We start from the raw sequence: 26,941 nt of genomic DNA, 5'->3' as shown, positions 1-26,941 counted from the left end.
GGCCCATGGAAAGGTTAGCTGCATAGCTTAATGTCAGTGGAAAATGAGTAAGATAATGAATATGAAAGTGCTGAGAAACTCAGTATATCTATAAACATGAATCCTTAGTATCATCTTATCAGAGGCTGGTACCCTTCACTCCTGGGATTCATGAGATTGACAGAAGGAGCTGGGAGGAGTCCAAGAGGTCACGCCAATCCCCTGCTACATCTCAGAGAGGCTAGCAGGGCAAACTCTTGAGGATCCTCTTGGGGGTCCTCTTGAAGAAATAGAGGCCAAAATGCAAGTCCAATGTCAATAGAAAAGCAGATGTTTATTTAGCATGAGAAGTTCCAACAAGCTGCACATTCTCCAAACATCTCAAAAAAAAACCCCAAGAAGTATGACAACTTCAAAAATAATTATTATTGACCGTCCACTGCCACACATCTCTAATATATTCATCTTACATGTTTGGGCTGTGTATTATTTGATTTTCTCTTCATGGGACAATAATTTTGTTGTTTTCTGTAGCAAGACAAGAAAGATAACTCTGTCTCTCCAGTAAACATGTTGATGTCCATTTATTTTTTCTTGTTGATGGTTTGCTATGAGTTTCCTTTAGGCTTCTCTGGTTTGGATTGGTGATGCTGCATGGAAACTGTGTTCTGCTGTGAGCTGCTCTGGAGAGGGGGCCTCACCCTGGCCTGTGCCCTCACTCTGCCAGGCTCATGGCTGCGTCTTTAAAGCAGCCACACGCGACCTACCCTGATGTTCTCCATCTTTCCCCACCCCGACGTTTCTTCTGGTCCAGTCCTGGGTGTGGCAGAATGGTCCCGAGGCCTGGGTGTATCTTCTGAATGGGAAACTAAGCTGCATCTTCTTTCCAGGGTCCAACTCTGTGTGTGTGTGTGTGTGTGTGTGTGTGTGTGTGTGTGTGAGCGCGTGCACAGGGGAGGACTTTGTTGAGGTCTTGAGGAAATGGGCGGGTGCTAGGCTACAAGGCAGGAGTGAGGCTGCCATCAAGAGAGCATGCTGGGCCATGGATGTGGGCATCAAGAGGGCGACCAGGGACTTCTGGCTTCTCTGGAGGAAAACAAGTCCTAATGGGGAAAGGCCTGCACAAAATGTGGGCTCTAAGGGCCTCATCCACACTCTTCTTATCTCAAGTTAGAATTTTCAGGGATACGCCCAAAGAGGCCAACTACCACTCTTATGTGATCTCAGGAGGCTTGCAGCCTCTACCCAGTTATGCTTGACCAACCTGGCCAGCGGTTCAATGCAAGGGCCCCAGGATATGGTGCTGCTCGGGCCCTGCAGTGCCGGAGATTACATGGGTTACCGTGGCAGTACTCAGGGGCCATCGGGTACACAGCAGGATTTAGCCACCCTGGATTGAGAGAAGCTGGAGTCTACATTATGACCTAGATGGCCCCATCAGGAAATGTGTCTCCTCATTCCCACAATCCCAGCCCCTCATCCTCACTCTTGAGGAAGAAGCTTCTGATGTTTGTGTTTCTTGAGTTTATGGTCTGGCAGGACAAGTTTCCAGGCACTCTGGGTGCTTTGATGAGGCTCAGCTGGGGCATGTCTCTGTGTGGCACTGCGCATACATGCTTGGGGATGATGGGGACCTGCGGCAGGTCAAAGGTGTAGAGGGACATGCTTGAATTATTCACCCAGGGGTCACTCCATCCTGATGGGTCTCACACACAGCTGCTATTTTGGGGGGGGTTGGTTTGGGGCCACACCTGTCTGTGCTCAGGGCTCACTCCTAGATCTGCACTTAGGGATCACTCCTGGTAGACTCGGGGGACCATATGGGATGCCGAAGAGCAAAACTGGGTTGGCTGCGTGCAAGGCAAGCACCGCGCCCACTATGCTCTGGTTCTGTCCCACAGCTGCCTTTGATAAGTGCCTCCTGTGAACTGTGACTGAACTCTGCCATCCCCTTCAGCCCAACCAGACAGGCAGACGTGAGCGTGCTGCATGCTGCCTGGGAAAGTGAAGGCCCAGGCAAGGCCACTGCTCCGGGGGCACAGTCAGGGGCAGGGACAGGATTCAGAGCTGGGTGGCAACTGAGGAATTGCAAAGTCCATGAAACAACAGCACACTGTCTCTGTAGGGAATTCTGGGGCACCTCCAGGAGGGTTACCTCATGCACCAGGACTGGAGGGTGGATGCAAAACAACGGGAGAAGCATCTGGATGGGGCGGACTGTGGTCAGCGAGCCTTTGAGACTCCCAGTTATTTCGGGCCTGCAGACATTCCCATGGGAGCAGGAAACAGGCCTGGGGCTGCAGGGATGGCTGTACTTAGGTGCGGACAGTTCTGACAGTTCATACCAGCCAACAACAACCTGGCAATTCCACAGAGCTGCTGGACGGGAAGCGGGAGGCAGTCTCGGGACACGTTGGGCTGATAATGGGAGCAGAAGGGCCAGACCTGGAGGCTCAGCTCAGCTCCCTTCACGCCTGCATCCTAGCTCAGGGGTCTAGCTCCTCTTTTTTTTTCTTCTTAACTTTAATGAACCCTCTGATGCTCACGGTCTCATATTTCCTAAAGAAAATGATTTGGGGGGCTAGAGTGATAAGACAGCGGGTAGGGCTAAGCCTTATTAGGACTAAGCCTTGCATGGGGCCAACCCGAGTTCGATCCCCGAGCACTAAGCACAGGAGTGATCCCTAAGTCTAAGGCTAGGAGTAATCCCTGAGCATCAAGTGTGCCTCAAAAACCAGAAACAACAACAACAACAAAATTATTTTTCTACACACACACACACACACACACAGACACACACACACACACACACACAGACACGACTCTGCAATCCCTTAAAATAAGTGGGTGACAGACACAGAGGCACAGCCGGGATCCCAGGCAGCTCCTGTGCCCACTCCGGGGGTGCGGGTCTCTTCCAGCTTTGGTCAGATGGCTTCCTCCCACGGGCCATGCTGCGAGGCACCAATTCTCCATTCTGTCCAGTTGTTCTCAGACTATCGTCTGAGGAGTGCTGTGAGAAAGACAGATCCTGTGCACACCTCCAGGACCTCCCGGGGCCATGGGAGTCAGGGCCAGGACATGCTTGCCACACTGCTGTTCCCCTGAGGTCTAATGGGGGATGGCGTGGCAGATCCCGTGATGCAGTGTCTGCCCGATGCACTTAGTAGGCACTTCCGCTGCACCAGCCTCTATGCCGAGGATGACGTCGGCAGGGATATCGGGACATATGTTGACCAGGGGGCACCTGTCCCCAGGGGTGTGGTGGGGCTGCTGAAGAGACAGCTCTGAACGCGGCTCGCCAGGAAGGTCGAACCCTGCTGTTTTCTGCTCTGGGAGGGAGAAAAGATGGTTCCACAGTTCTCTTTCCACCTACCCCACGTCACTTACCCAGAGGCATCTCAGACACACCCGCCCTGAGCAGGCACAGAGAGGAGCCGAGATCTGGTCCAACAGGACTCCTGGGGAGCTGCCCGAAGTGGATGTGGATGCCCCCAGTCGCCTGCCGGGTGCTGCTGGAATGAGAAAGTATTGCAACCGGCTCCTCCCTGGTGCTTGAGGGGCAAGGCTGTCCTGGTGGCAGGCTCCTCACCAAAGGGGGTTATTACTCACCACTGTCATCCCCACCCCCACCTGCTGCTCTGGGCGATGCCACCCAAGCACTCTTCGTGCCAGGCAAGCACTCTGAGTGACCTCCTCCAGCCTCTGGGGTCCTAAGCCCACGCTCTGTTCCCACCCTCCTCAGCCCCTGTCCCTGTCCCTCCTGAACACCCGACTCCACTTCACTATGAAAGTCACGCTTCAAACTGTCGTTTTCTTTTTAATTTTTAATCAGCCTGTGTCAAGAAAAAAAAAAGAAAAGAAAGAAACCCAAACCAGGATGTGATCAAACTTTCGCCCCACCCCTTGAGCAGCACAGCAATTTTAGGGATCAGAGTTTTGTTTACCTTTGTCTAAAATCCAAAGGAGGAAAGAAATCATGTGCACAGGCCAACGTGTATTTGAGGGGGCCCAGGAGATGTTCCAGTTAGCCACTTTCTTAGGAATTACGCCCATCGACCTGTGTAGGCGGAAGGCAGGGGCCAGAAGGGAAGCGGATGGGGAGAGCTGCCTGGGGCTGGGAAGTCAGTCTGTGAACCCCGCAGGACAAAACAAAAGGGGGTGGGGACCTAACCTCACACTTTATTTGGAGGAGGAATGAGTTTACAGAAACAATTTCTGTTTTGGAAAAAGAAAAGCACGGCTGTGTCTGGGAATGGGACAACAACCAGTGAACTGGAGAGAGGCTCATGATCAATTGCCAGGGAACTTGTCAAGTGGGGTATTTTATAAAAATGGCGAAACAGAACATTAGCTCGGTTACTTTCTCCACCATGAGATGTATTTGAACACATTCTGACCAACTGTAAAGTCACAAGGCTTATCCGATGCCTTGGCTCCAAGTACTAGACCATGAATACAAATACTGATGACATTTTACCAAAGGACGGCACCAGGTCCATGAACTCCACTTTCTGAGGGGACCTCAAGAGACTGAGTGGGCCCGAGTCTCTCCTTTCTTGCTCGGACTGCCACGTGCTGCGTTGTTCCTGGCCCTGTGCAGAATCCATCCAGCTGGAAGGCGACTCTGCCCAGGTCCCACGAGAACCTGCCCTTAGGCAGCCTGCAGGGGGCGCTCTGCTGCTCTTCCAGCAGCTCCACACAGACTTCCCACAGAGGCTGATCTATCTTAGGCTGGAGTCCGGAGACAGTTTGAAGCAGATTTTAGAAGAGAATTTACATAATGTGGCATGCTTTCAGAGGAGGCTGATAGTACTCATAGCATAAGTCAACGGGATGTGGGGTTCAGTGGGATGTGCACGGAACGGCGCCCTGCTCCAAAGCACGAGACACAAAAACACCTCCCTCTGGGACTGCCCAGGGGCTCGTGGTGGTTGTCCCTGGGTCTTGGCAAATCCTTGAGTCTCACTGAAAAGCACAGCCACTGCAACACCCGTAAGCCTCGCTGCTGAGTCTCAAGTGGAACGAGGTGAGTCACTGTCCCCATATGGAGATGTCAGAAAATGTCCTCCACTCCCCAGGCTCTGTCCTTCGGTGGTCTCACTCCGGGGCACAAGGTGCCCATCAACAAAGGGGTATCGGAATCATCAGGACTCTGCCTGGCTACGGGTCTTCATCCATTAAAGGGATCTCTATAAGGGAAGGAGAGCGCATTAGCTTCATGCACCAACACGCGGTGACCTCTAGAATTGACGACCCTATTTAACAGTCTGTGATTCCTGAGAGTGAGAGGAAAGAAGAAAATGCAAAGTGTCACCTATCGGGCAAAAACATAACTCCTCTAGACAACACCTATTTTTCTGAAAAATAATCTGACTCAGAAAAATAGATAAATTTTGAACCTTGTGACGAGTAGTCACTCACCTCTAAGTCAAAAGGTGAGTGATCCAGGTGTACAGAGTCAACAGAAAAGGTGTGCAGAAAAGGAACTCCCAGGGCTGGAGAGACAACACCGGGAAAGGCACTTGCCTTGCGTGAGGCTGACTCGTGTTCTATCCCCGGCACCCCATATGGTCCATAGGGTCCCCTGAGCACAGCCAGGAGTGGTCTCTGAACACAGAGCCAGGAATAACCACTGAGAACAGTTAGCTGTGGCCCCAATAAAGCAAAACAAAAAAAGAGGAGCTCCAGGGAGAAGCGGACCCCTCCCTCTGTTCCCCCCACCTTTGGCCTCATTGTACCTTCCTCTCTGCCATGTGCCTTTCCTGGGAGAGGCACCTGACTGGGTCTCACTATCCACCTGACAGGGGTAATCTGTGTGCATTGAGAACTTCTCTGGGTCTGGACTCTAGTGTAAGAATTTGCAAGCATGTGTGTGTGTATGTGTGTGTGTCTGTGTGTCTCTGTGTGCATGTGTATGCATGTGCATGTGTGTGTATATGTGTGTGCGTTTGTATATGTGTCTGCCTGTCTGTGTGTGCATACACATATGTGTCTGTCTCTGTGCATTGTGTATGTGTGTGTACATGTGTGTGTGTGTTTTTGTGTGCATGTATGTGTGTATGTGTATGTGTCTGCCTGTCTCTATGTGAGTGTGAGTGTGCACATGTGTCTGTCTGTGTGCCTCTGTGCATGTGTATGTTTGTGTGCATGTGCGTGCGTGTGTGTTTGTGCATGTGTGTATGTGTGTGAGGTATCCTGTTCCTCACACTCCTTTCAGAAGCCCAGTCTAGCTGAGGGCTAAAGAACAAAACCACCCCATGTACCACCCACTCTCCTGGCCTTTCTCTTTGCCGTGCTGTGGTGCCCCTTTGTGCCCCCAGAAATTTCAGCTAATGGGCTCATCCCTTGTGAGAGGAGGCTGTTCCTTCAGTAACAGGCCTTGCCCGCAGCCTCTCCACGCAGAGAACACAAGAAGCAATTTGCGGCGAGAGCCAGGAAGCATCGATTCAGCTCGGAGCTGAGGGGGGCGGGCAGAGGTAGGGGCCGGGCGCCCAGGTGGGGCTCAGTCGGGGCAGGCACTTACCATCTGCGATGTCGATGCCTGGGCTGGTGGAGGCCACCTCCCCCGCCGTGCTGGCCACTGAGTCCACGTGGTCGGAAGTGGGGTGGGTGCCCCCTGGGCATGTGGGGGGCGAATAGAGACTCTGGAGCAGCTCGGAGGAGCCTGAGAGGCTGTCACAGGTTTCTGACTCCCCGGGACCCGTGTCCGTGTCCCCTGAGCCTGGGTATGCGGGGGGGCTCTGGTCATCTATGGGCAAGGGGCAGCCCTGGCCCACGGAGGCCAGGTACCCGGGGCCTAAGGCACTCAAGCCGCCACTCACAGCCTCGTCGTAGGACGGGAGCATGACTGGCACCCCGTCCACCACCACGAAGTCAGGGTCGCTGCTGGAACTCCGGGGGGGCCCCCTGTGGAAGGGAACAGCCAACACGTCAGACCACCCAGGATGCTGACCACCCGTGTCCCCGGCTGCTGCCACTGCCCTGCAGACACTTTCTCTCCTCGCTGCCTCCTGCCTCCACCTGTGCCCCCCTCCCCCAGCTCTCGATGTTTGCTCCTCCCCGTCCTTCCTCCTCTTTTGGCCTCTAGAAGGGTCCTTGTGGTCGGAACCCCTTGGGGGACAGGGGCGGGGGCACATGGCCCGTACTGTGCGTGTGAGTGTGTGTTGGGGGAGGGGTGCCGCGGCTGGAAGCCAGAGCCTCACACATTCAAGGCGGGGGTGCACCTGCTGAGCTTGCCCCAGCCCGGGTGGCCCGCTGGGACACGGGCCCCGGCAGGTTGCTGGATATGGGAAGGCACAACCTGGGTGGCGGGGAAGCCTGGGGGACCGTGAGTCCACACAGGAAAGAGCCAGCCCCGTGTAACCTGCTTGCTTCTGTGTTTTGATTATAGTACCAAAGTCACAGTTTGGTTTGAAATGGGTGGGGGGGGGTTCCAAGAGTGATCAGGGGCTTCCAGGACCACTCCTGGCTAGGCCTGGCTGGCTAGTGGCGAGGGTGGGGAGGCGGGAGGGCGGTTCAGTGCTGGGGCCTGAGGATGCAGCGCTGGTCCTGTGCTGCAGTGCTGGGGACATCCCCCAACAATGCTTGGGGGGCTCCAGAATCACACCTGGCAACGCTCAGTGGCCAGGAGGGGTGGGCAGGTTGCCCCAGGGATCAACCTGCGGCTCCACACATGCAGGCATGTGCCCTCGCCTCTGTATTATCTCTCCAGCACTAAAAGTCCCTCATCCTAGTTGGCAGCTGAACCAGGAAACAAAAGGGCAGAACTCTGAGTGCCTCCCTCGGGGCTGCTCCTCCTGAAGGACGCCGGTGCCCTTGGTGGGGACAAAGTGCAGGTGTAGGTGGAGGAGGGGGCTGCAGGGACAACCTCCTCTTCAGTGAGGACAATGGGGTGGGTGTAGATCCCAACTCGAGCGTCCTGGACACTGACTCTGGGTGGCGCCACAGACACGCTCAGACACCCTTGGAAGCAGAAGCATCCAGAAGCCAGATCTGGGGGCAAGACCTTGCATCTGCCTCGCATCCTGCTGGTCTGAGTTAGATCCCCAGCATCGCACACGGTCTCCTGAGCACTGCCCGGGGTCACTCATGAGCACAGAGACAGGAACGGTCCCTGAGCACTACTGGAAGTGGTCCCTCAACGGAAACCAGAACCAAGAAACAAACAACAACAACAAAAGACAGACCAAAGCCAGTTCTCCTTCTGGTGACCCTCCTTTTGGTGACTCCCACATAGGAGCAGAAGCTGTGGGCTCACATGTCTGTGACCTTGTCCCCTGACCAGTTCTATTTCCACAGCCACCCCTTGGAACCTGACCTCAGGGACAACAGGCCTGGGTGGGGTGCAGGGCTGGACGCTGGGCCCCCTTCTCACGCTTCTCACAATGCTAGCCTCAGTACGGCAGGAGTTCACTGAAATGAGCAGAAAGGGGGAACCGACCCTGTCTGCAGCCCCCAGCTTGCTTCTCTGACCTCCGATATGCCGGGATATCTCTCCTCTGTCCCCACCTTAAACTGCACTTTGCATCCTTTTCTCTCTGCGGCTCCTTCGATCTCTGAGCCCAGCCCAGGGGGCAAACAGGGCCCTCCAAGGCCTGTCACACTGACCTGGGGGGGAAGTGGGCCTTGAACTTGGTCTGGAACATTCGGGCCAGGATGACGAGCAGCAACACCAACAACACACTGGTGGCTGTGAACGCCACGATCTTCCACGTGGTCAGGAGTGTCTCGTGGGTGCCGGGCCACGTTTGCTCTGCCACGGAAGAGAACAGTCAGTCACGGGAGCGGGCCGATTCCTATGACGTCTTCTGCCCAGGAGCGCTGTCTCCACAAGATGAGTCCCCCCAAACCCTGTTCCCAGCAGCCCACCCGAGGGCGGGGACCAGGGCCCAGCCCACGCGCTCACCTGACTTGATGCAGTACACCTGGTAGGCGGGAAACCACTCCCCGTACTGGCAGGTGATGTACTTGTAGTCACTGGTGAGGCTGTAGCCAGGGTCGCAGTAGAACTCCACCACGGTCCCGTGGTTGTAGCGCTCACAAGGCCGCGGGTGGCAGATGAAATCGCCGTGACTCACCATGGGAGGTAGCGGGCAAACTTGGGCATTTGGAGAAAATAATGAGTGTCGGAACCACGCGCTCAGTCTCCCCCGGGACATGCACCTGCCAAAGCCCAGGACGCAGAGGGGACCTTCTTCACTCACTCCCGACACGGTCCCTTCTGTACTTCCGTGGGACCTCGGAAATAGCGGCCCCCTAGAAAGCCCCCCAGCCTCCCGTGATATGCGGAGCGTGTGCTGCTCTCACAGTTTTGTGATGTTCTTGCCAAGAGAGCGCCACTTACACTGCCAGGAGTAGGCCACGCAAAGAGTGACTCCACTCATGGTGCAGGCCAGGGGGCACCAGGCAAGCCAGGAGCAAAAGGAAGATTTTTATGGGCCTCTTCACCGAACGGAACAGCTGCTCCAAGTCTGCTCCTGTGACTGCAGTGGGAATTCGGGGCTGTCCAGGTCCCTGGGGGCCCATGCTGATCCCCAAATGCTGGGGACTAACCAGTCCATGACAAACAAGGAACATGTCTGCAGGTGTCCTGCTCTGGGGCCCTGACTGGAAGTGGGCATCCGAGGGAGGGAAAGGCTCTGGGTCGAGTACGTGACCCGGGCAGATCTCACACTCTGATTATTGACCTGGACTGGAGAGATAGCACAGTGGGTAGAGCATTTGCCTTGCATGCTGCCGGCCTGGGTTCGATTCCTCTGTCCCTCTCGGAGAGGCCGGCAAGCTACCGAGAGTATCCCGCCCGTACGGAAGAGCCTGGCAAGCTACCCGTGGCATATTCGACATGCCAAAAACAGTAACAAGTCTCACAATGGAGACATTACTGGTGCCTGCTCGAGCAGAACGATGAACAACGGGACAACAGTGCTACAGACAGTGATTCTTGACCAGAGGGAGCGACAGCTGGGGACTGAAGGCTGTACCTGGCTGTGCTCAGGGCTTACTCCTGGCTCTCAGCTCAGCGGTCACTTCTGGTGGTGCTTGGAGGAGCATGTGTGGTGTCAGGGATCAAACCTGGATCAGCCCCATACAGGCGTGCACTGAAACCCATGGCCTAGCTTTCCGGCCTTTGTCTTTCTTGACTTTATCCTTTACCAATGGGGGTTTAATTCTACCCTAAACGCTAGAATCTCGAGCACTGCTTCCCAAAGTGGGCAACACTGCTCTGCACCTTGAGGATGGGGGAGGGCTCTGGAAAGATGCAGGGGAGAGGGAGTAGCTTCAGGTACAACTGGGAGGTGCTGTCTGTTGATCTCCTTAAAGTATGTAAGTTTTCAGGGGGTCGCTGAGTGGAGTGATGTTGTTTCTTAAAATTTTTTCTGAAAAGGTGGCAGCGGGCCAAATAAGTTTGGGAGCCTGTGGGCGATTTCTTGTTCTTCTGACTCAAACAGTCGATAATTTTAGGGGTAGGGGTGGTGGTGAGGTGAGTTGTTTTTCAATTTCATCTCTTGAGCATAAACTCTGAGGGATGTCCAGACTCTAGCCAAGCCAGCAGGAAGTGGCAGTGGCGGGAGACCATTAAGAACTCTGGAGAGGGACTGTGTGACCGCACAGTGGGCCCGGCAGTTGCCTTGCACACAGCCAGGCCGGGCTCCATCCCCAGTAACCTACATGGTCCCCTGAGCACCACCAGGTATATCCTGTGGCTCCCCCAAACAAACAAGCAAACAAAGAACTGTGGCCAAAGAAAAAGCAGAGTCACTTTCCTGCCCAGATACCCTGGGGGTGGGGTGGGGGGAGCAGAACCACAGCACTGGAAGCCCCTCTTCCCTGCAAGGGGACTGCTGGGACAGCCTCAGCAATAGGCTCACACCTGCCAGAGTAGCCTGTGCTCGCTGTGGCCGGAATGTCACCAGGGGCCCCATTTAGCAGGTCGTCCCATCCCGCTGTACCAAGGTGAGGTGCGTCCTATGGATGTCGCCTCAACAGCAAAGCAGGCCACAGTGAGATCCTGTGGCTCTCTCCAAGGCGGGGCAAACAGAAATGCAGAACTCAAGTGTTTGAGATGCTCCCTGTGGCGTATTCGATATGCCAAAAACAGTAACTACAACTCTCCCAAGTGGAGACGTTACTGGTGCCCCCTCGAGCAAATCGGTGACAGTGACAGTGACCTGAAGGGGCTGGAGCTCATGCTTCTGCAGACAGGTTTCACCCACGACCCTGAAGGAGTCCCACTTCACCTTGGAGGGGTGTCCGCACTGCAGTGCAGGGGTGGGTGGGCGGTTTTCTGAGGAGGTCTGGGTCCACCCTGCTGAAGGCAATCCTGGGTGAGACCCTTGGAGGCACTGGTCCCCTCCTTCATAAAAGTTCTCCAGTGCTTGGGAGCTCAGACTTTGCCAGCAGAGGAGACCCCTTCTATCACTCAGAGCCTGGGAGCAGGGGTCTTTCCTCAACAGCCCCAAACACCGCCCTGAGGGCCACGGTGGGGCTAGAGGGTGACCGTTCGTTGGTCCCTCAACAAATGTCCTGAGCAGTGGGCAGAGGCCTGAAGAGGCCCTGCCAACTCACCAGCAGCACTGCCCCACCAGGCCTGAAGGACACTGGCATTTGTGTTTAGCCGGAGGGAAGTGGTCCCACAGTGGCTCAGGAAAGACCAAGACTGCACTGCGGGCTGGACTTTGGCAGGAGGGAAACGGCGCAGGGCGCGGTGTGTCCCCACTCCTTGCTCTGTGCTTTGAGTGAGGCACTGGGCATTAGCAGCTGGCTCACTTGGGGCTGTTTCTCCATCTATGCCACAGGACAAGGATTACAATGCCTACCTCCTACGGTGATTGAGAGCACTAGAAGTAGGGTCTGAGAGATAATATAGGGGTGAAGGCACTTGCCGTACATACAACCCAGCCCTGATTTGACCCCTGGACAACACGGTCTCCTGAACAACACCAGGGTTCACTTCTAGTTGAGCACAGAGCAAAGAACAGTCCAAAAGACCAATGGTTGTGTCTCCCCCAGACCCCCCGAAAGGGTACTCAAACCTGTGTCTAAATGGCAGTGGTTAGTATCACAGACACAGATCTGCCAGGATTGGTGCGTGCCCCTCCGACCCCTCCCAAACAATCAGCATCCCTGGATTGCACCATGCTAGCCCCCAGAATTCCTAGGGAGACTCCGGAAGCATCTCAGGGCCACGTGCTAGCCGGGACTAGCTACAAACTACCCAAGGCAAAGAGAGGATTGACTTGGAAGGCATCCTGAGGGCCACTAATTGAGATGCATTTCCGCGTAGGTGGAAGCATTGCTCTTCAAGCTTTGCCCTGGTTTCTACTGCCTGCACCTGCACCCCCCTCCCACCCCGCCCCTGTGATGACTCGGAGACCCCACATGTCCTGGGAAAGAGAGCAGGTGGGAGTGTTGCTTTTAGCTTGGGAGAGACAGGAAAAGTGCTGTTAATTATAAACTTGGGAAGCGGGTTCTGAAATAACAGTGTGGGAGTACCTCCCTTGCAGGGGACACGAGGATGGGGGGCTCTCCCGCAGCCTCTCGGGCTGGGGTTAAACTGGGTCCTGCCCAGTTCCCTTCTGGCATCTTCCCTGAGAGACACACAGGCGGAAGACACTCGCCCAACACTCCCCCACCCTAGTGGCCAGGTGGCTGGTGTGGGGAATGATCTCGGATTTCTAGACTCTATAATGGGGCCAAGTGGAATTGCTCTAGCTGGGAACTCCTGCAGACTATGAAACGGGAGAATCAGAGGCAGAAGCAGGAAAACGAGAGGCGGGACCTCTGAGTGGCCCATTCTAGGACCTGGGCAAAGTCAAATGCGCTGTAAGTCACAAAGTTTTGACAGGAACAGAGCAAGCCTGACCAGGCTGAATGGGAATGGGGCCACAGAAACAATCAGAAAATGTCTCTACGGCAACTGAAGGCAAATTGTATTCATCACAATTATACCAATCATTGTATATGTTAGTAATCATGTTAGTTAGCTGCCATTATATATGTTGAATGAAATATGTTTCCTTAGAAACATGGAGCTTTTAGCAGGCAGATGAAGCTCTTTGTGCTGTCTGGCTCAGCCTTAATGGGAAACAATAAAGAAGGTCTCTCCAAAACATAGGAACAGAACTCCCAGATGGAATTCTGTCCCAGCAGTACCACTTCTTGGCATCTCTTCCCCAAACGTAAAAGCATTAATTTGAAAGGATATAAGTACACTATAGTCATTGCAGCACTTAGTACAATATCTAAGATATGGAAACAACCAAATGCCCAACTACAAACGAAGGGATCAAAAGTTTGTGGCATATGTACACAGTGGAATACTATGCAGCTCTAAGAAAGAACAGCATCATGCAATCTGTAACAACATGGACGGAGCTAGAGGCTATCATGTTGAGACCCAGAAGGAAAAAGACAGAATCAGAATGATCTCTATTTTTTTTGACTCACCATGAACAAAGTCACAAAGCTTTCAAGTTTAAGTCTCAGTCATATAATGATCAAACACCCATCCTTCACCAGTGCACATGTTCCACCACCAAGAACCCCAGTATACCTCCCATCCCGCCCCCCCCACCTGTGTGGCTGAAAATTTTGACTTTACTCTCTCTTTACTTTGATTATATTCAATACTTCGACAGAAAACTCACTATCATTATTTGGAATTTTCCCCCAACAATCAGACCTGCCGAAAAGGCATCATTAGATAATTTGTTTTCCATTGCTGAGAATGAAGAGCATATGAGGTCTCGTGGCCACGCGGTTTTGGATTTCTGGTATTCTAGTAATTAAGTCCAGAGGAATTTCTGCCAGAAGTCGTGCCACTGCAAGTTCGTACCTCTGTTTAGTGGGCTCTGTAAGATGGAGGTCGCCACGCCGCTGCCACCGCCGCCAAAAGGAAAGGCCAAGAGAGAAAAACCTTTTCCCTCCTGGGGCGGCATGAAGCCATAGCTCAGTTCACAGTCTAGCGGCATTTCTGCAAGAAGCCGCTGGGTGCCGAAAGTAGTGGGCCTCTGGGATCATGGTCTTTTAGGAGCGGAGAAGTGCTTTGTGTGTGGCCGCTCAAGGTCTTGTCTCCAGAATGATCTCTCTTATATGTGGGACTTAAAGATACACATCAAGCTAGCAACAAGGGCCAAAGGCAACACAAAAAGAAAACTGACCCCCACAACTGAGCTGGGGTGGAGGGGGATGAGAAGGAGGGGTGTTGGGGCCCTTGGGGGAGGGAGATGTGAACACTGGTGGGGTGTGTGCTGGAATTATGTGCATGGGAAACCACTATCAATAGGATTATAAGACACAGAATCTCAACACAGATTAAAATGAATAAATAAAAGTTGTTTGTGTACCATGCTTGTGACTTGGCCCATTTTGGCAACAGCCAGGCCGAGTCCACCTGCTTAAACAAGCCAGAAGGCCACCCCTCTTACTTCTCCAGTGTCAATCTGGTTCCAAGTCAGATTTCTGGAACAGCTGATGGGTCCCCAGGACTCCTGGCTCTTGCTTCTAAGCACAGTCATTCCGATGAGCACTGGGGCTGTGAGCAAAGATTCAGGCCTTCGAAAAAGTTTTGTTTTGTTTTGTTTTGCTTTTTGGGTCATGCCCAGCGATGCTCAGGGGTTACTCCTGGCTCTGTACTCAGGAATTACTCCTGATGGTGCTTGGGGGACCATATGGGATGCTGGGGATTGAACCCGGGTCGGCTGCGTGCAAGGCAAACACCCTACCCACTGTGCTATTGCTCCAGCCCCCTCGAAAAAGATTTTTAATAAAAGTTCTTCCAGCTTTTGAAAGAACAGGCATGGTTTTGTGACGACAGAGCCTGAGTCTAGGGTGGTCGTGGCCAGCAGCAAGCGGCGACTGAGACTCTGCTGACACCAACCCTGAAAGGGGCATCGGACGCTCTGCTTTGGGCCTTCCGGGTGAAGGGTCACGGCGGAGATGCCTGCAGGGTGTGGGTCCTGCTGTGGGCTAGGTGGGGGGACATGGAGCCCAGAGCCCAGCTGGCCCTGCACTGGCTGAGGCGGGGATGGAAGACCTGCTCGCCCCTCTCCACTTCCCCAACAACCCCCTTCACTCCCCTCAGACGCCCCTTCCCGCCCCACAGCCCCCCTCCTTTGTTCACATCAAATTAGATGTTCCAGCATGAACACAGCTTCTTCACTGAGCCCCTGGGCACCTCCCAGGTCTGATCTCAGACTTCCAGGGGCAGTTTCCCTCAGCCTCTGAGAGGAAGGCAGGAGAAGGACAGCGTCCGGCACGATTACTCCTCCTGAACACTGGTTGCCCGAGTGAAAGAGAGCCGAGAGCCCACACGATAAGCCAGAGGCCCCCAGCTCCATGCCTCCCTCTCAGCTAACGTAATGAGCAGCAATTTCTGGCTGTATTCTGTCCCCTGCTTTCGGGGAGGGGGTTGTCAGATGCTAATAGCTTCACTCGGTTCTTCAAAACCTGCACACACTCGAGGTGATTATGGGCGTCAGAGTGATGGGGGCCGAGAGAGACTGACATGGCCTCTCCTGGGAATGCAGTGTTTAATGCCACATCCTTTATTGCACGCGCTCCAGCACTCACTGGAACAGAGACCCGAAGGCACGCGTGTTGGGTGGAGAGAGGACTGCCCAGAACAGAAAACAAAGCCCCGCAGCTGCCCTTTCAATATTCTCCAGAATTCTATCTGGGAGTTGGAGAGGGGCAAGAGAGGTACTCGGGTATTACTCCTGCCTCTGTGCTCAGGGAATCCTATGCAGTGCTGGGGATGGGAGTGAGGTCAGCCACATACAAGGCAAGTGCCCTGCCCATTGTATTATCTTCCTGGCCCCTAGAATCCATTTTTACGGCGTGTCATCCAGTTCCCAGCCTGTAGCACTGGAAAATAAAGCCAGCTTGGTTCTTTCACTCCCGAGAGATGAGAAGCACTCAGGTTTTACTGGGCATCAGAGAGGGCCGGGGACATGAACAACAGAAGACCAGGTCGGGGCGAGTATGTCAGGGTCATTCAAGGCCGAGGGCACCCCGCAAGTGAAGGCAGGCAGGAGGCAGGAAGAGGGGCTGGAAAGGTGGGTGCTGTGCCAAAAAGGGATCCACAGGGTCAAATGGCAGACAGGGCAGGCGGGTTACCCTGGCGACATGCTGGAATTTGAAGTGGAAGGGTCACGGGAAGAACATGCATAGGCATGGTTTCAAAGGCGCTCTCAGCATGGGGTACAACAGTGTAGGGACTTGCTTTAGCATGACTTGGTTCTACCACAGACCTGGCTGAGAGATGCAGTGTGGGGATCTGGGGAAAGATTCCTGCACTCCTGTGTGTATGGTGTGTGTGGGGGGGAAGGGTGGGTAGTAGGGGCTGAGGGGAGGGTGTTTGTTTTATGTGTTTGCCAGAGGGAGTGATCCACAGAGCTGGGCTTTGAGCGGGTCTGAGCTGGTTCTGTTTGTGATAACAAGGAGAGAAGCCTCCAGGTGTGAAGGAGGCACAGGAGAGAACATCTGGGTAAATCTATGCCCAGGAGTCATGTGTGCTTAGGAAGTACTTCAACCTGGACAGAGAGAGAGAGACAGAGACAGAGACAGAGACAGGCAGAGAGAGACAGAGACAGAGACAGAAGGAGGAGGAGGAGGAGGAGGAGGAAGAGAGTCCCAGAGCAAACGCTAAGAAATCAGGCATTGCTGAAGGAGACCAGCAAGAGGCTGTGCTGAACCACCACGCTGCCTCATGAGGAAAGTGCCGGCAGAGGAGGCAGCCCAGCAAGCCTCGGAAGGGAACAGACACAGGCGCTCCCTTTGGCCATGTGAACCTCACCTGATCTTCCCGGAGCTTAGGAGGAGGCGGGGGAAGCCATTCTGAAGTGAGGTGAGGTGTCAGTTGGGGGGGATGGCGGATGAGCTGTGAGAGGAATCTGCTAAAGGGGCACCCGAATTGGGACATCTGGAGGGTCCAGAGAGGTCCTCGCCGCCCCTGTGGGAGCGCTTCAGCTTATTTACCTGCTACGTATGGGAGTGACCCAAAGGGAACTGTGTGCGAAGGGAGGGGACGAGGCAAGTGACAGGGGCTACACAGGCAGGCAGATGGGCCTCTGACCTGGGCAGAGGGAGGCGGGGGCTGGGCATGGGTTGGAGATCCTGAGCCTGGAAGCTGAGTGGGGGACCAGCTGTCTGGGCGGCCCCTTGGTGAATGCAGTAAGAGTTCCCCAGCACCGCTGAGGGGGGGTGGGGAGAGGCCAGGCGATGACGTACCACATACCCCCACCTTTGCTCCATTCATCTATTTCACCGTGCTTAGGAGGAAAATGAGATTTAAAAATAGTCCTAGTGCCACATCAATATTCATGCCCATTCTCTGCCAGAGGGTGGAGGGCCGGGGAGGAGGGAAATGGAAGGCAGCATGCAGAGCATTAGCGCCTGGACTCAGGCTTTCATTTCCTGTTTGGAGGCTGCGGGACCCCCAGCGCAGGGAAGGGAAGTTTGTGTTCTCCAGCTTCTAACATTTCCAGTTGTGTTACGGAGAAAGGAGCTGCCTCCTTCCATTTGGGCACCAAATGGAGCTGGTCTGGCCTAGGTGCCTGCTGGCCACGAGCCTGTCCTGCTCCTTCGGGTCACTGCCCATCCCACCCTGGCCCAGGCCATCCACGGGCAGTGAGCCGGTGTGAGAAATGCTACAGAATTTCCCGCCGGAAACCCACAAAATGCAGCCCAGCTCCGGGCTCTGGCTGTCTGACATGGGAAACCTGCCCCAGGGAGCTTGGAGGTGGGACCCGGAAGTGGGCCCCCCTGCCCCCGGCTGCTGGAGCATGGGGTAGAGAAGAGGGATCCGTCAGCGACCCCAGGGTCACTATTGCCACGGCGTGACAACTGTGACGCAAAGTTTATTCAATCGTGTGATTGCTTCTGGGGAAGAGCAGAGGCCCCTGTGTGCAGTGCAAAGAGCGAAGGACCGTCTCGGCCACCCCCACTTGGACCAGCGCCCCTTCTTCATCTCCAGCCTCCGAGCCATTTAAGTCCTGGTTCCTGAGCCTGGGCTGCACATCGACTTCACCTGGGCGGGGAGGGTGCTGGCCCGGGCAGCTCCTCAAAGCTCCCAGGTGATCCAAACGCTGGCGTGGACCATGTCCAGCCCACTGGCCGTGTAGGTCCTATGAAATCCTGTGGTGTGACCCTGGTGCGTGCAGAGGCTTGTGCTTCGTGCTGGGTGGCCTGCGAATGATGGCATAGACAGCCAATGGCCCCTGGGGGAGGAAAGGATCCCCACCCGTGAGGATGGTGGGAGTTGAGAGCACGCACTCCGGCCACTGGCACAGAGCCGGGGAACACGCCCACACCCCGCTACCCACCGGCTGGAATGGATCCAGAGCCAAGGGGAGAGTTCAACTGCCAGATAGGTGCCTGCCAGGGGCCTCACCTTGCCCCGGACACTTTCCCACTGCCACCCAAGGGATCCCCGGGGGCTTTGCTAGACAAGCAGCTGCTTAAGTCACACCCAGATCGTACTCAGTCAGAATCCCCTCTCCCCTGCTCCAGCCAGAATTCTGGGTGGCACAAATGCAGAGCAAGTGCCTCCTCAGAGCATGAGCAAACTTGGCAGTGGAGTTCAGTGGTTAGCAAGCTCTGACCACTGAAACTGGCCTCTGAAACTCCACTGGCCTGGAAGGGTGCACAGACGCCATGCAGGCGCCAGTGATTCTGCTTGGGGTGTCCGGTGAGAGCAAAGCTGTCACCTCAGGGCAACGGAGGGTGGATTTCTAGTATTGCCTGGAGGACCCTAAAACTCTTCCTCCATGAGTGAGGTGGCTGCCAGCCAACCACACAGCCACACGGTCACCCTGCTCAGTCCCCTCTGAGTCTGGGTAATGATTCCAGGGAGCTGGGTGGCACGGTTCATGCCCAAGACATAGCTGTTTCCACGGTGACCTCCCAAACTGTGCTTTTAGCTTAGGGAGAATCAATACACATTTTACAGTACATTACACCCCCTATTTTTGTTTTGCTGGACACCATGGAAGACCGATAAGCCTGTCTACCCAAGGAAGCAAACAGTGGTAAGGCCAGGGCTTCGCCGAATGCCAGTGTGGTACTTCTCGCTCAGCGAGGTGCTGACAGAGCAGGTGAGTGATCAGAATCACCCAGGAGCCCCGAGAGGGGCCTGAGCTGCTGTCCATCTCAGTCACCGCATCAGCGCATCCCTAGGGAGATGCAGGCACATCTGACAACAAACAGGGAAACCAGTGGAGAAAACACACAAATAGACACACACAGACACAGACACACACAGACACACACAGACATAGGCACAACAGACACACACAGACACAGAGATAGACACACACCGACACAAATACACCGACACACAGAGATATACACAGTGACACACACAGATACAGATACAGCACACACAAAGACATATACAAATACAGACACAAACACCCTGACACACACGACAGACACAGAGACACAGACATAGAGACACGCACAGAGATATACAAACTGACACAAAGACAATCAGACACAGACATACAGGTGCACAGACACACACAAACACACACAGAGACACAGAGATACACATAACACAGACCATCACCGAGGAAGACTGAATCGTGCTGGTTTGGGTGATAGGGAAGGTCTGGGAGGGGCGCACGGGTGAGAGTGCAGTGTGAGCCCCTGTTCCCTCTGACACCCCCCTGCTGCTCACCTGGAGAGTGATGTGGGGTTCTGACTTCCCAGGGTGCTGTTACATCTGTGCAGTTGCTGAGCACCATGGCCAAGCCCCAGGTGCACGTAAGTCCCAGGACACTCTAGCATTAAGGTGCCCTAGAGCCCAACCTTATCTGAACCAGAAATCCCGGCAGTCGGAATCCCTGATAATGATGAGAATCAGCACATTGGTCACACTTAGTGGTCCTCAGGGCTTACTCCTGGCTCTGCACTCAGGAATTACTCCTGGCAGTACTCAGAGGACCATGTGAGGTGCTGGGGATCAAAGTGGGTGGGCTACATGCAAGGCATGCACCCTACCTGCTGCCCTGTCTTTCTAGCCCCTGCCATTTAAAATTTTTTTTAAAGGGACAGGACTTGAGTCTCAGAGAATAAGCTGAAGCAGGAGTATGTCCTGCTGGTGTGCACAAGGGTCCAAGGAGGGCAGCGCTCTGCCTTTCTGCAGTCAGCCATTGGGGCTGGAGTTCAATGCTATTCATACCCTGAAGGCTTGTAGACAGAGAGACAGACACACACAGACACACACAGACACACACAGACACACAAACACAACCAAGGATCACACTGATAAATGTAAATGCATATAAATTCTTCTAAATATCAGGATTTCCCCTATAAATTTTGCCTTTAACACCTTGATGCTGGTGCTGAAATTTGCATGAACTAAACCACATCTGAGCGTGTGCTGGATTTATTGTGCTGCAGTTCTGGGGTCTCCTGGAGTAGGAACAAGCCCTAGGGGGTAAAGAAACTGGAGCCAAGAAGCAGGGCATGGGTAGGAGGCGGCAGGTCCTGCCTATTGCACAGCCGTGAGAGTGTGTGTGCCTGAGTGGGCCATCAAGCTATGGGCACGCTTCCCCACCACACCGAGGAGAAACAGCCCCGTGTGCGCTGGCAAGGCGGCTTCTCAACCCGGCACGATTCTGTGAGAAGTACTTGTTTTCCTGGCACAGGAAGGGATCTGGGAACTCTGATCCAGATCCCTCTTTGTGCTGGGTCACCACCCCTCACGGGTTGTGACTCTGAGTGTGGGAGTCGTTTTAAAATAAATTCCTCTTGACTTGTTATCAGTAGATGTTTGATTGGTGTACTGGTTTTATATATCTGGCATCACGTAAACATTTCTTGGGTCATGGGTAGGAATCATTGAAGGAACAGACAAGGACAGTGGAAAAGAGAGAAAGATGGAAAAACGGGCTAGGGCAGAAATGGGGCGAGTGAGGTTGTGAGACTGAGGAGACCTAACAATCCAGGAAAGACCCACAGCTCGACGCAGAACCAAGTGCATATCCGTGAGGTCAAATCCTGGTTCAGTAGCAACTACTGTAGCCTCAGGAGCCAGGGAACCCTGGGTATTTTACTTCCCCTCTCTTGAAGACGACTTTAGTTTCCATCACCTAGAAATCAGGATTAGCAACATCTACACTGCAAGGCTTTTCACAAACATTCGAAGCAGTGGCTGCAAATGAGCAAGTCCTGGCGCAAAACTGAAAGACAAAATCCCAGCACTGCATAAAAGTATATGCCCAACAGACATAGGCCATCGCCACGAGGATCAGCCACATTCTGAACCAGAGAGATCACACACCGGCAGAAATGGCGACAGCGAATAAGTACGTACTGCGAGAGTGAGCCACACGCTTTGTCACTTAACCCAACTACACTCTAGCTGAGCAGCTGTTGCTATTGCCCATTTGCACAGATAGGAGAGTAGGCTGAGGATGGTGATATCACCCGCCAAGGTCACTTGCAACAAACAGCACAACAGGGATCTGACCTTGAGCCAGGCATACCCTGAAGCTGCATGTGCTCGCTTAGTCGTGTGTGTGTGTGTGTGTGTGTGTGTGTGTGTGAGAGAGAGAGAGAGAGAGAGAGAGAGAGTGAGAGAGAGAGAGTGAGAGAGAGTTTTCACAGGGTAAAGGAAGGGCAGCCTTGCTCCCCCTCTACCTTCCACCCTCCAAGCCAGATGTATGAGTACTAATCCATGAGACGAGGGTTCTGCTTCGTGGGGTTAGCATTAGAAAGAGCCGCAGGGTCTGCAGAGAGAGAAGGTAATGTGCAAGGCCCTGGCATCTGGCGAAGGAGCCTAAGAAGGGGCCTGAGTCCTGGGCCAGAGGGAAGGAAGTTAGGTCAGGAAAGCGCTGTGGGCAGAGATCAAGGGAGCTGGGTTTACGGAGCTCTAAAGACAGATGGGCCGATGCCAACATGTACCACCTGTGGCTCACCCTCGGAGCTCCCATCAGACAGACTGTACCAACAGAAATGGTAATTGGTGCCAAAATTTCATATTATGCTTAGTTCAGCGCAATATGAATGAAGCCGCCAGATGGCAAGAAAACGCAAATTGCGATGCTGGCGTCAAGGTGCTAAGCCTGGAAGCAAGAGAGAGAGAGGAAAACAAAAGGACATTTGCTTTCTCAATGCAGGGAGAGCAAGTTCGGATTGAATTGTGGCCCTCAGCCCCAGCTCCCAAACATATTGAAGCCTTGATGGTCGGGACTGGTACACTGCACAGGTAATCGGGTGAGGATGAGGTAGGTCACCATTGGGAAGTCCCTGAATCTGGTATGACTGGAGATAAATGGAGGAACTGGAAGCCACAGAGTGACAGGGGAGTGGCACACAGTTGGTAGAGCTAGTCGTTAGTTGTTATAGGCTGAGGTATGTCCAGGCCACCCCTGGAGCTAGGGGGAGGCCAGGAAGGGTTCTACTGAGGGTCAGAATGAGCACCCCCCTATTTTTGATTTCTCGCTTTCAGCACTGTGAGAAATCTAAGTCACCCAGTCTAAGGTACTTTGCTACAGCAGTTCTGTATCACTGTATCACTGTCATCCCGTTGCTCATCAATTTGCTCGAGCGGGCACCAGTAATGTCTCCATTGTGAGACTTGTTACTGTTTTTGGCATATTGAATATGCCACGGGTAGCTTGCCAGGCTCTGCTGTGCGGGCGGGATACTCTTGGTGGTTTGCCAGGCTCTCTGAGAGGAATGGAGAAATCGAACCCATGTCGGCCGCGTGCAAGCAGCTCTAGGAAACTAATATAGTAATGGGCACATCCTTGAAGGCTTGAGGGGTTGAGGCTTAGCTCTTGGGGCAGGTTCATGATAGGAGAAGGGGAGTTGCCTGGCTAATGTCAGAAGGTCACTTAGAAATAACGAGACACTAAGGTTTTTCTCAAAGTAAATAAAGAAAACTGTGTTAATGGAAGTTGTTCATTCATGAAATAGGTTATATTGAGCAAGAGGCAGAAGGAAGACTGAATCCAGCCCTGGAAAGTTCAGGGTGCCTCGGGGAGATCTAGGTCATCTTTCACTTTGGTGGTGCCAAGAGGAACTAGATTAGGGACAGCAGAGTCATCCATGACTTAAGTTAAAGGGCCACAGAACCTTTGCACATGTCTGGCTTCCTGGTCAAGTTCCTTCCATCTCTGGTTTTGGCCATTACCTATATACAATTCTTGACTTCCCAGCTTCCTGCACATTTCTTTTTCCCCTCCCAAGTCAAGAAGGAAATTCCCTGCAGAGTAAGATATTTATGGTATGAAACTACAGATTGATGTGGGCACAATTGCTCACTTGTGGCTGCCTAGGCTCAGGACTAGAGTTGAAATCTGAATTCCAATGTACTTAGCTTCTTTTTATAACTCCAGCTATTTTTCTACCTTCTTAATGCCTGGACCTATTAAATCCCTTCCCATGAGCGGGAGAGAGGACAGTAGGAAATGCATTAGGTTCTCATCTATCAAAGAATAAATTGGCCAGAATGTGAGCTAAGTCTAACCCCTAGACATTCTTGCAGGGGTCACAGCTACTAGAACAAAGAAGAGCTATCAGATAAAGTCTTTCTCCCTAAGCACTTTAACTTTAGAGAAGTCTGGATGCAATTTAGAGTCGAACACCATATTTTTGCAAAAATAAAGTCAAATGCCCTAAGAAAAGCCCTTTGCCAATGCTAAAAGTGAAAATAATTGTGAACCCGGCATCTGGTTACAGGTTTTTAGGAAAAAAATAATGACACAGACCTCAAGATAGACAGGGGAAGGTGTTGACATTTCCCCTATCACCCCCAAGCATCCAATTACTGGGGGTAGGGGGAAAAGGGAATTCTGGCAATCATTTAGGAAAAGAAGTGGGGATTGGAGTGGTCCCTTCTGAGCTGAGGAGTAATGACAGCCCCCTACAGCCCCCTTGCTGAACACTTTCTAGCAATTCAGCCTGAAAAAAAAAAGAGGCCGACAGAGCGACTGGAGGGATTTATTGCCTTCTGTGTTGCATCAGCTTGCAAGAGGTTTTATTACCATGAAATACAAGTCACCTCACTTCCCAGGGAGGGAAGAAGGAAATGAATTCTGCCTGGGGCCGGGATGGAGAAGCTATTCTGGAGCTTAAGGACAAACACTGAGCTTTCCCCATTTGTACTGGTCATTTATTTTCTGATTCTAATGAAGTCACCCTCTCGGCTGAAGCCTCCAGGAACTGTGCTGCTGTGGTTCAGCTATTTCCAGTGGCCTGACCCTTCCACATCACAAAAGAAAGGAACCTTCGCTCACGCGTCTGTGACATTTGAAGAGTTATGTGAACCCCAAAGAGCAGGGGCTTGGCAGTAGAACGCTCGTCTTGCTCATGTGAGGCTCTGGGTTCGAGCCCCAGCATGGAGTGTCGGGGTAGGAGACTGCAGGGGCTGGAGAATGATGCCAATGGGCTGGTGGGTTTGATCCCCACATTGCATGGTCCCCAGCACCATTGGGACGACCCCTGAGCAAGGAGCCAGGAGAAGCTTCCAGTACCTCCTGGTGTGTCCCCTTGCCAAAAACCCAAATCAAACGACAGCATTAATGTTTGCCAGTGTCCAGCCTGCCTCACACGTTTGGGGCTGGAGAGATGATTTAAAGGGCACATGCTCTCCATGCAGCAGCCCCAGGCTCCATCCCTGGCACCACACGGGCCCCTGAGTGTTATCAAGGGCGGCTAAAGTACAGCGTATATGAGAACCACGAAGCCAAGCAGGAGAACTGCTGGCACTGGCAGGAGAGGCTCCTTCCCGTCTCCAGCTAACCAGACCCGGCCTCAGCAAAAGGGGCCGGGGAGCGGTGATCATTCTGCTGTAGGAAGCGCGAACCTCAGTGGTAGAATGGGACGCCTGGGTCCTACTGTCTAGGAGTCTTGCCTTTGTGGGGAGTTTGCAGCTCCCGACAAAGGGTTATCCCGGGAAACTGCTCCTCTTCACCTTTACCCGGGGACCACAGCTGAATTCCACCCTGGTGCCTTGAGACACTCAGAGACCAGAGCGATGACGCAGACCTTCTGGGACCCTTAAACTCATGTGGCCCGGGGCCAGGCTGCCTGCCCTGGGAAGGGGGGGTGGTGGTGGGGAGAAATGGGGAGTGGATCGGGAGCAGCTGGACTTGGTAGGGCCCCATCTCTGAGGGGGAGTGGTGGGGGGTTATGTCATTCCTCTGCTGGCATTCTCTTCAGTCCTTAATTAAGCAGGAGAAACACCGTCTGCCACTTTTGTCCCCTTTGGCAGGAGAAAAACCCCTTCCCAACGCTTCCTTTGAATTCAATGTAGGGTCTGCGCATTGAAGAGGATAAGGAGAATGAAAGAGACTTCCAGGAGCCCGGGAGGGAGCGCGGGCGGATGGCACACTTCTAGCAGGGCTAAGAGGGGGTGAGCACAGAGGTGAGGGGACACTGGGGGGACATGGATGTGACCCAGGAGTCTGGAGTGCAGGGCGGTGCCTGCCGGGCGGCAAAGGCTGGTGAACCGTGGGCTGGAGGAGAGGAGGGGCGAGAGCCGAGGGCTGCTGGGTCAGAAGACATAAAATGTTAGAGGAAATAAGCCTGGAGGTCAGAGCGGGAAGGCTGGGAACTTGGTTGTACTTGGAAAATAAGAACAAGGTCTCTTGGTTTCCCAAAGACAGAAAGATCAGTGTTTCTTGGTTTAATAAATGAAAAAGAAAGAAAGAAAGAATAATGAAGCTTCCTGATGCCACAGCACAATCTACTCTTGAGTCCAAGAGAGATGTGTGACTGAGAAGAGGAAGAAGCTATCCTGGCAATTACTTATGGGGCGGGAGATGGAGAGAGAAGAGATGAGGAGGTGAGGAGGGGTGGGGGGAGGAAGAGAGAGAGAGAGAGAGAGAGAGAGAGAGAGAGAGAGAGAGAGAGAGAGCGCACAGGGATCTCCGAGAAGCACTGGCATGACATGCAGGCAGCTGTTTTCTTGTAATCACTCTGCTGGAATGCATGGCGCGTCCATGCGACTGGTATTAGAATAATTTACTCTTGTTTATGAGCAATAAGTTAGCAAGATTGCTTGCTATTTCACATTTCTGTCTCATCAAAATAAAACAAAAAAAGATGAACTTGCTAGGGTCACAGGCAAGGTGGCTGAATTCCCAATGGGGCCAGGGCCAGGAATTTTCCAGTTAGGGAAGCTCTGCAGCAGAGGGGCAAGGCTGTGGTGTGGCTGTGTGGATGGTGGAGGAGTAACCCTTCCCTCGGACCAGGAGGGTCTGCAGCTTCCTCTCTCCGGGAAACACACTTTTTAATTTTTCCCCAAGAGAACTGAAGGCTCCTCCGGTTTTAAGAATAAAATCTAAAAGTCCACAAAGACTTGGCTGGGATGGATGTAACTGGGTTCTTAACGGGGGCTCTGAATGAGTCAAATGCTTGCCTTTCTGGCAGGCTGAGGAGACCAGGGATATTTCTCTGACCTGAGAAAAGCATCTCACTGCTTTGGTCATGAGTTCCAGAGAAGGCAGAACTAGATGACATATTTTCTTCAAACAAATCTTCCTGAGAAGGAAACACTATAAAAAAAAGTAAAATAACAACGGAATACTATGCAGCTGTTAAAAAGATGAAATCATGAAATTTGCATATAAGTGGATGAACACAAAGAGTATCATGCTAAGTAAAGTGAGTCAAAGGGAGAGAGGGACAGACATAGAATGACTGCACTCATTTTGGAATATAAAGTAACATAATAGGAGACTAGCACCTAAGGATAGTAGAGAAAAGGGCCAGGAGGATCCCTGCAGGATACATGCTGGGGGAAAAGGCAGCTGGGATAGAGAAGGGACCATTAGGTAAATGATGCTTGGAGGGCTGGGAGATGCGTGCTGAAAGTAGACTACGGACCAAACATGGTGGTCACTTAGTACCTGTATTGCAAACTGTAACACCCCAATGGAGAGAGAGAGTGAAAGGGAATGCCTGCCACAAAGGCATGGTCGGGGGAGGGAACAGGGTGGGG

The 26,941-nt window shown here is 53.2% G+C and overlaps 1 protein-coding gene across 1 annotated transcript in view; it reads right to left on the bottom strand.

The window, feature by feature from the left end:
• Positions 1 to 287: 287 nt before the first annotated feature.
• SUSD4 (sushi domain containing 4) overlaps positions 288 to 26,941 on the bottom strand; it is a 138,696-nt gene continuing 112,042 nt past the window's right edge. The window contains exons 6-9 of the mRNA XM_004605412.2: positions 8,888 to 9,079; positions 8,590 to 8,734; positions 6,506 to 6,888; positions 288 to 5,171 (exon numbers count right to left, since the gene is read on the bottom strand). Of these exons, the coding sequence (XP_004605469.1) occupies positions 5,143 to 5,171; positions 6,506 to 6,888; positions 8,590 to 8,734; positions 8,888 to 9,079 (749 nt within the window). The 3' untranslated portion in view covers positions 288 to 5,142. The remainder of the gene's footprint in view (positions 5,172 to 6,505; positions 6,889 to 8,589; positions 8,735 to 8,887; positions 9,080 to 26,941) is intronic.

This window comes from Sorex araneus, chromosome 9, assembly GCF_027595985.1.
Source record: "Sorex araneus isolate mSorAra2 chromosome 9, mSorAra2.pri, whole genome shotgun sequence".
Lineage (NCBI taxonomy): Eukaryota > Metazoa > Chordata > Mammalia > Eulipotyphla > Soricidae > Sorex > Sorex araneus.
This window is presented reverse-complemented; position numbering and strand designations above follow the sequence as displayed.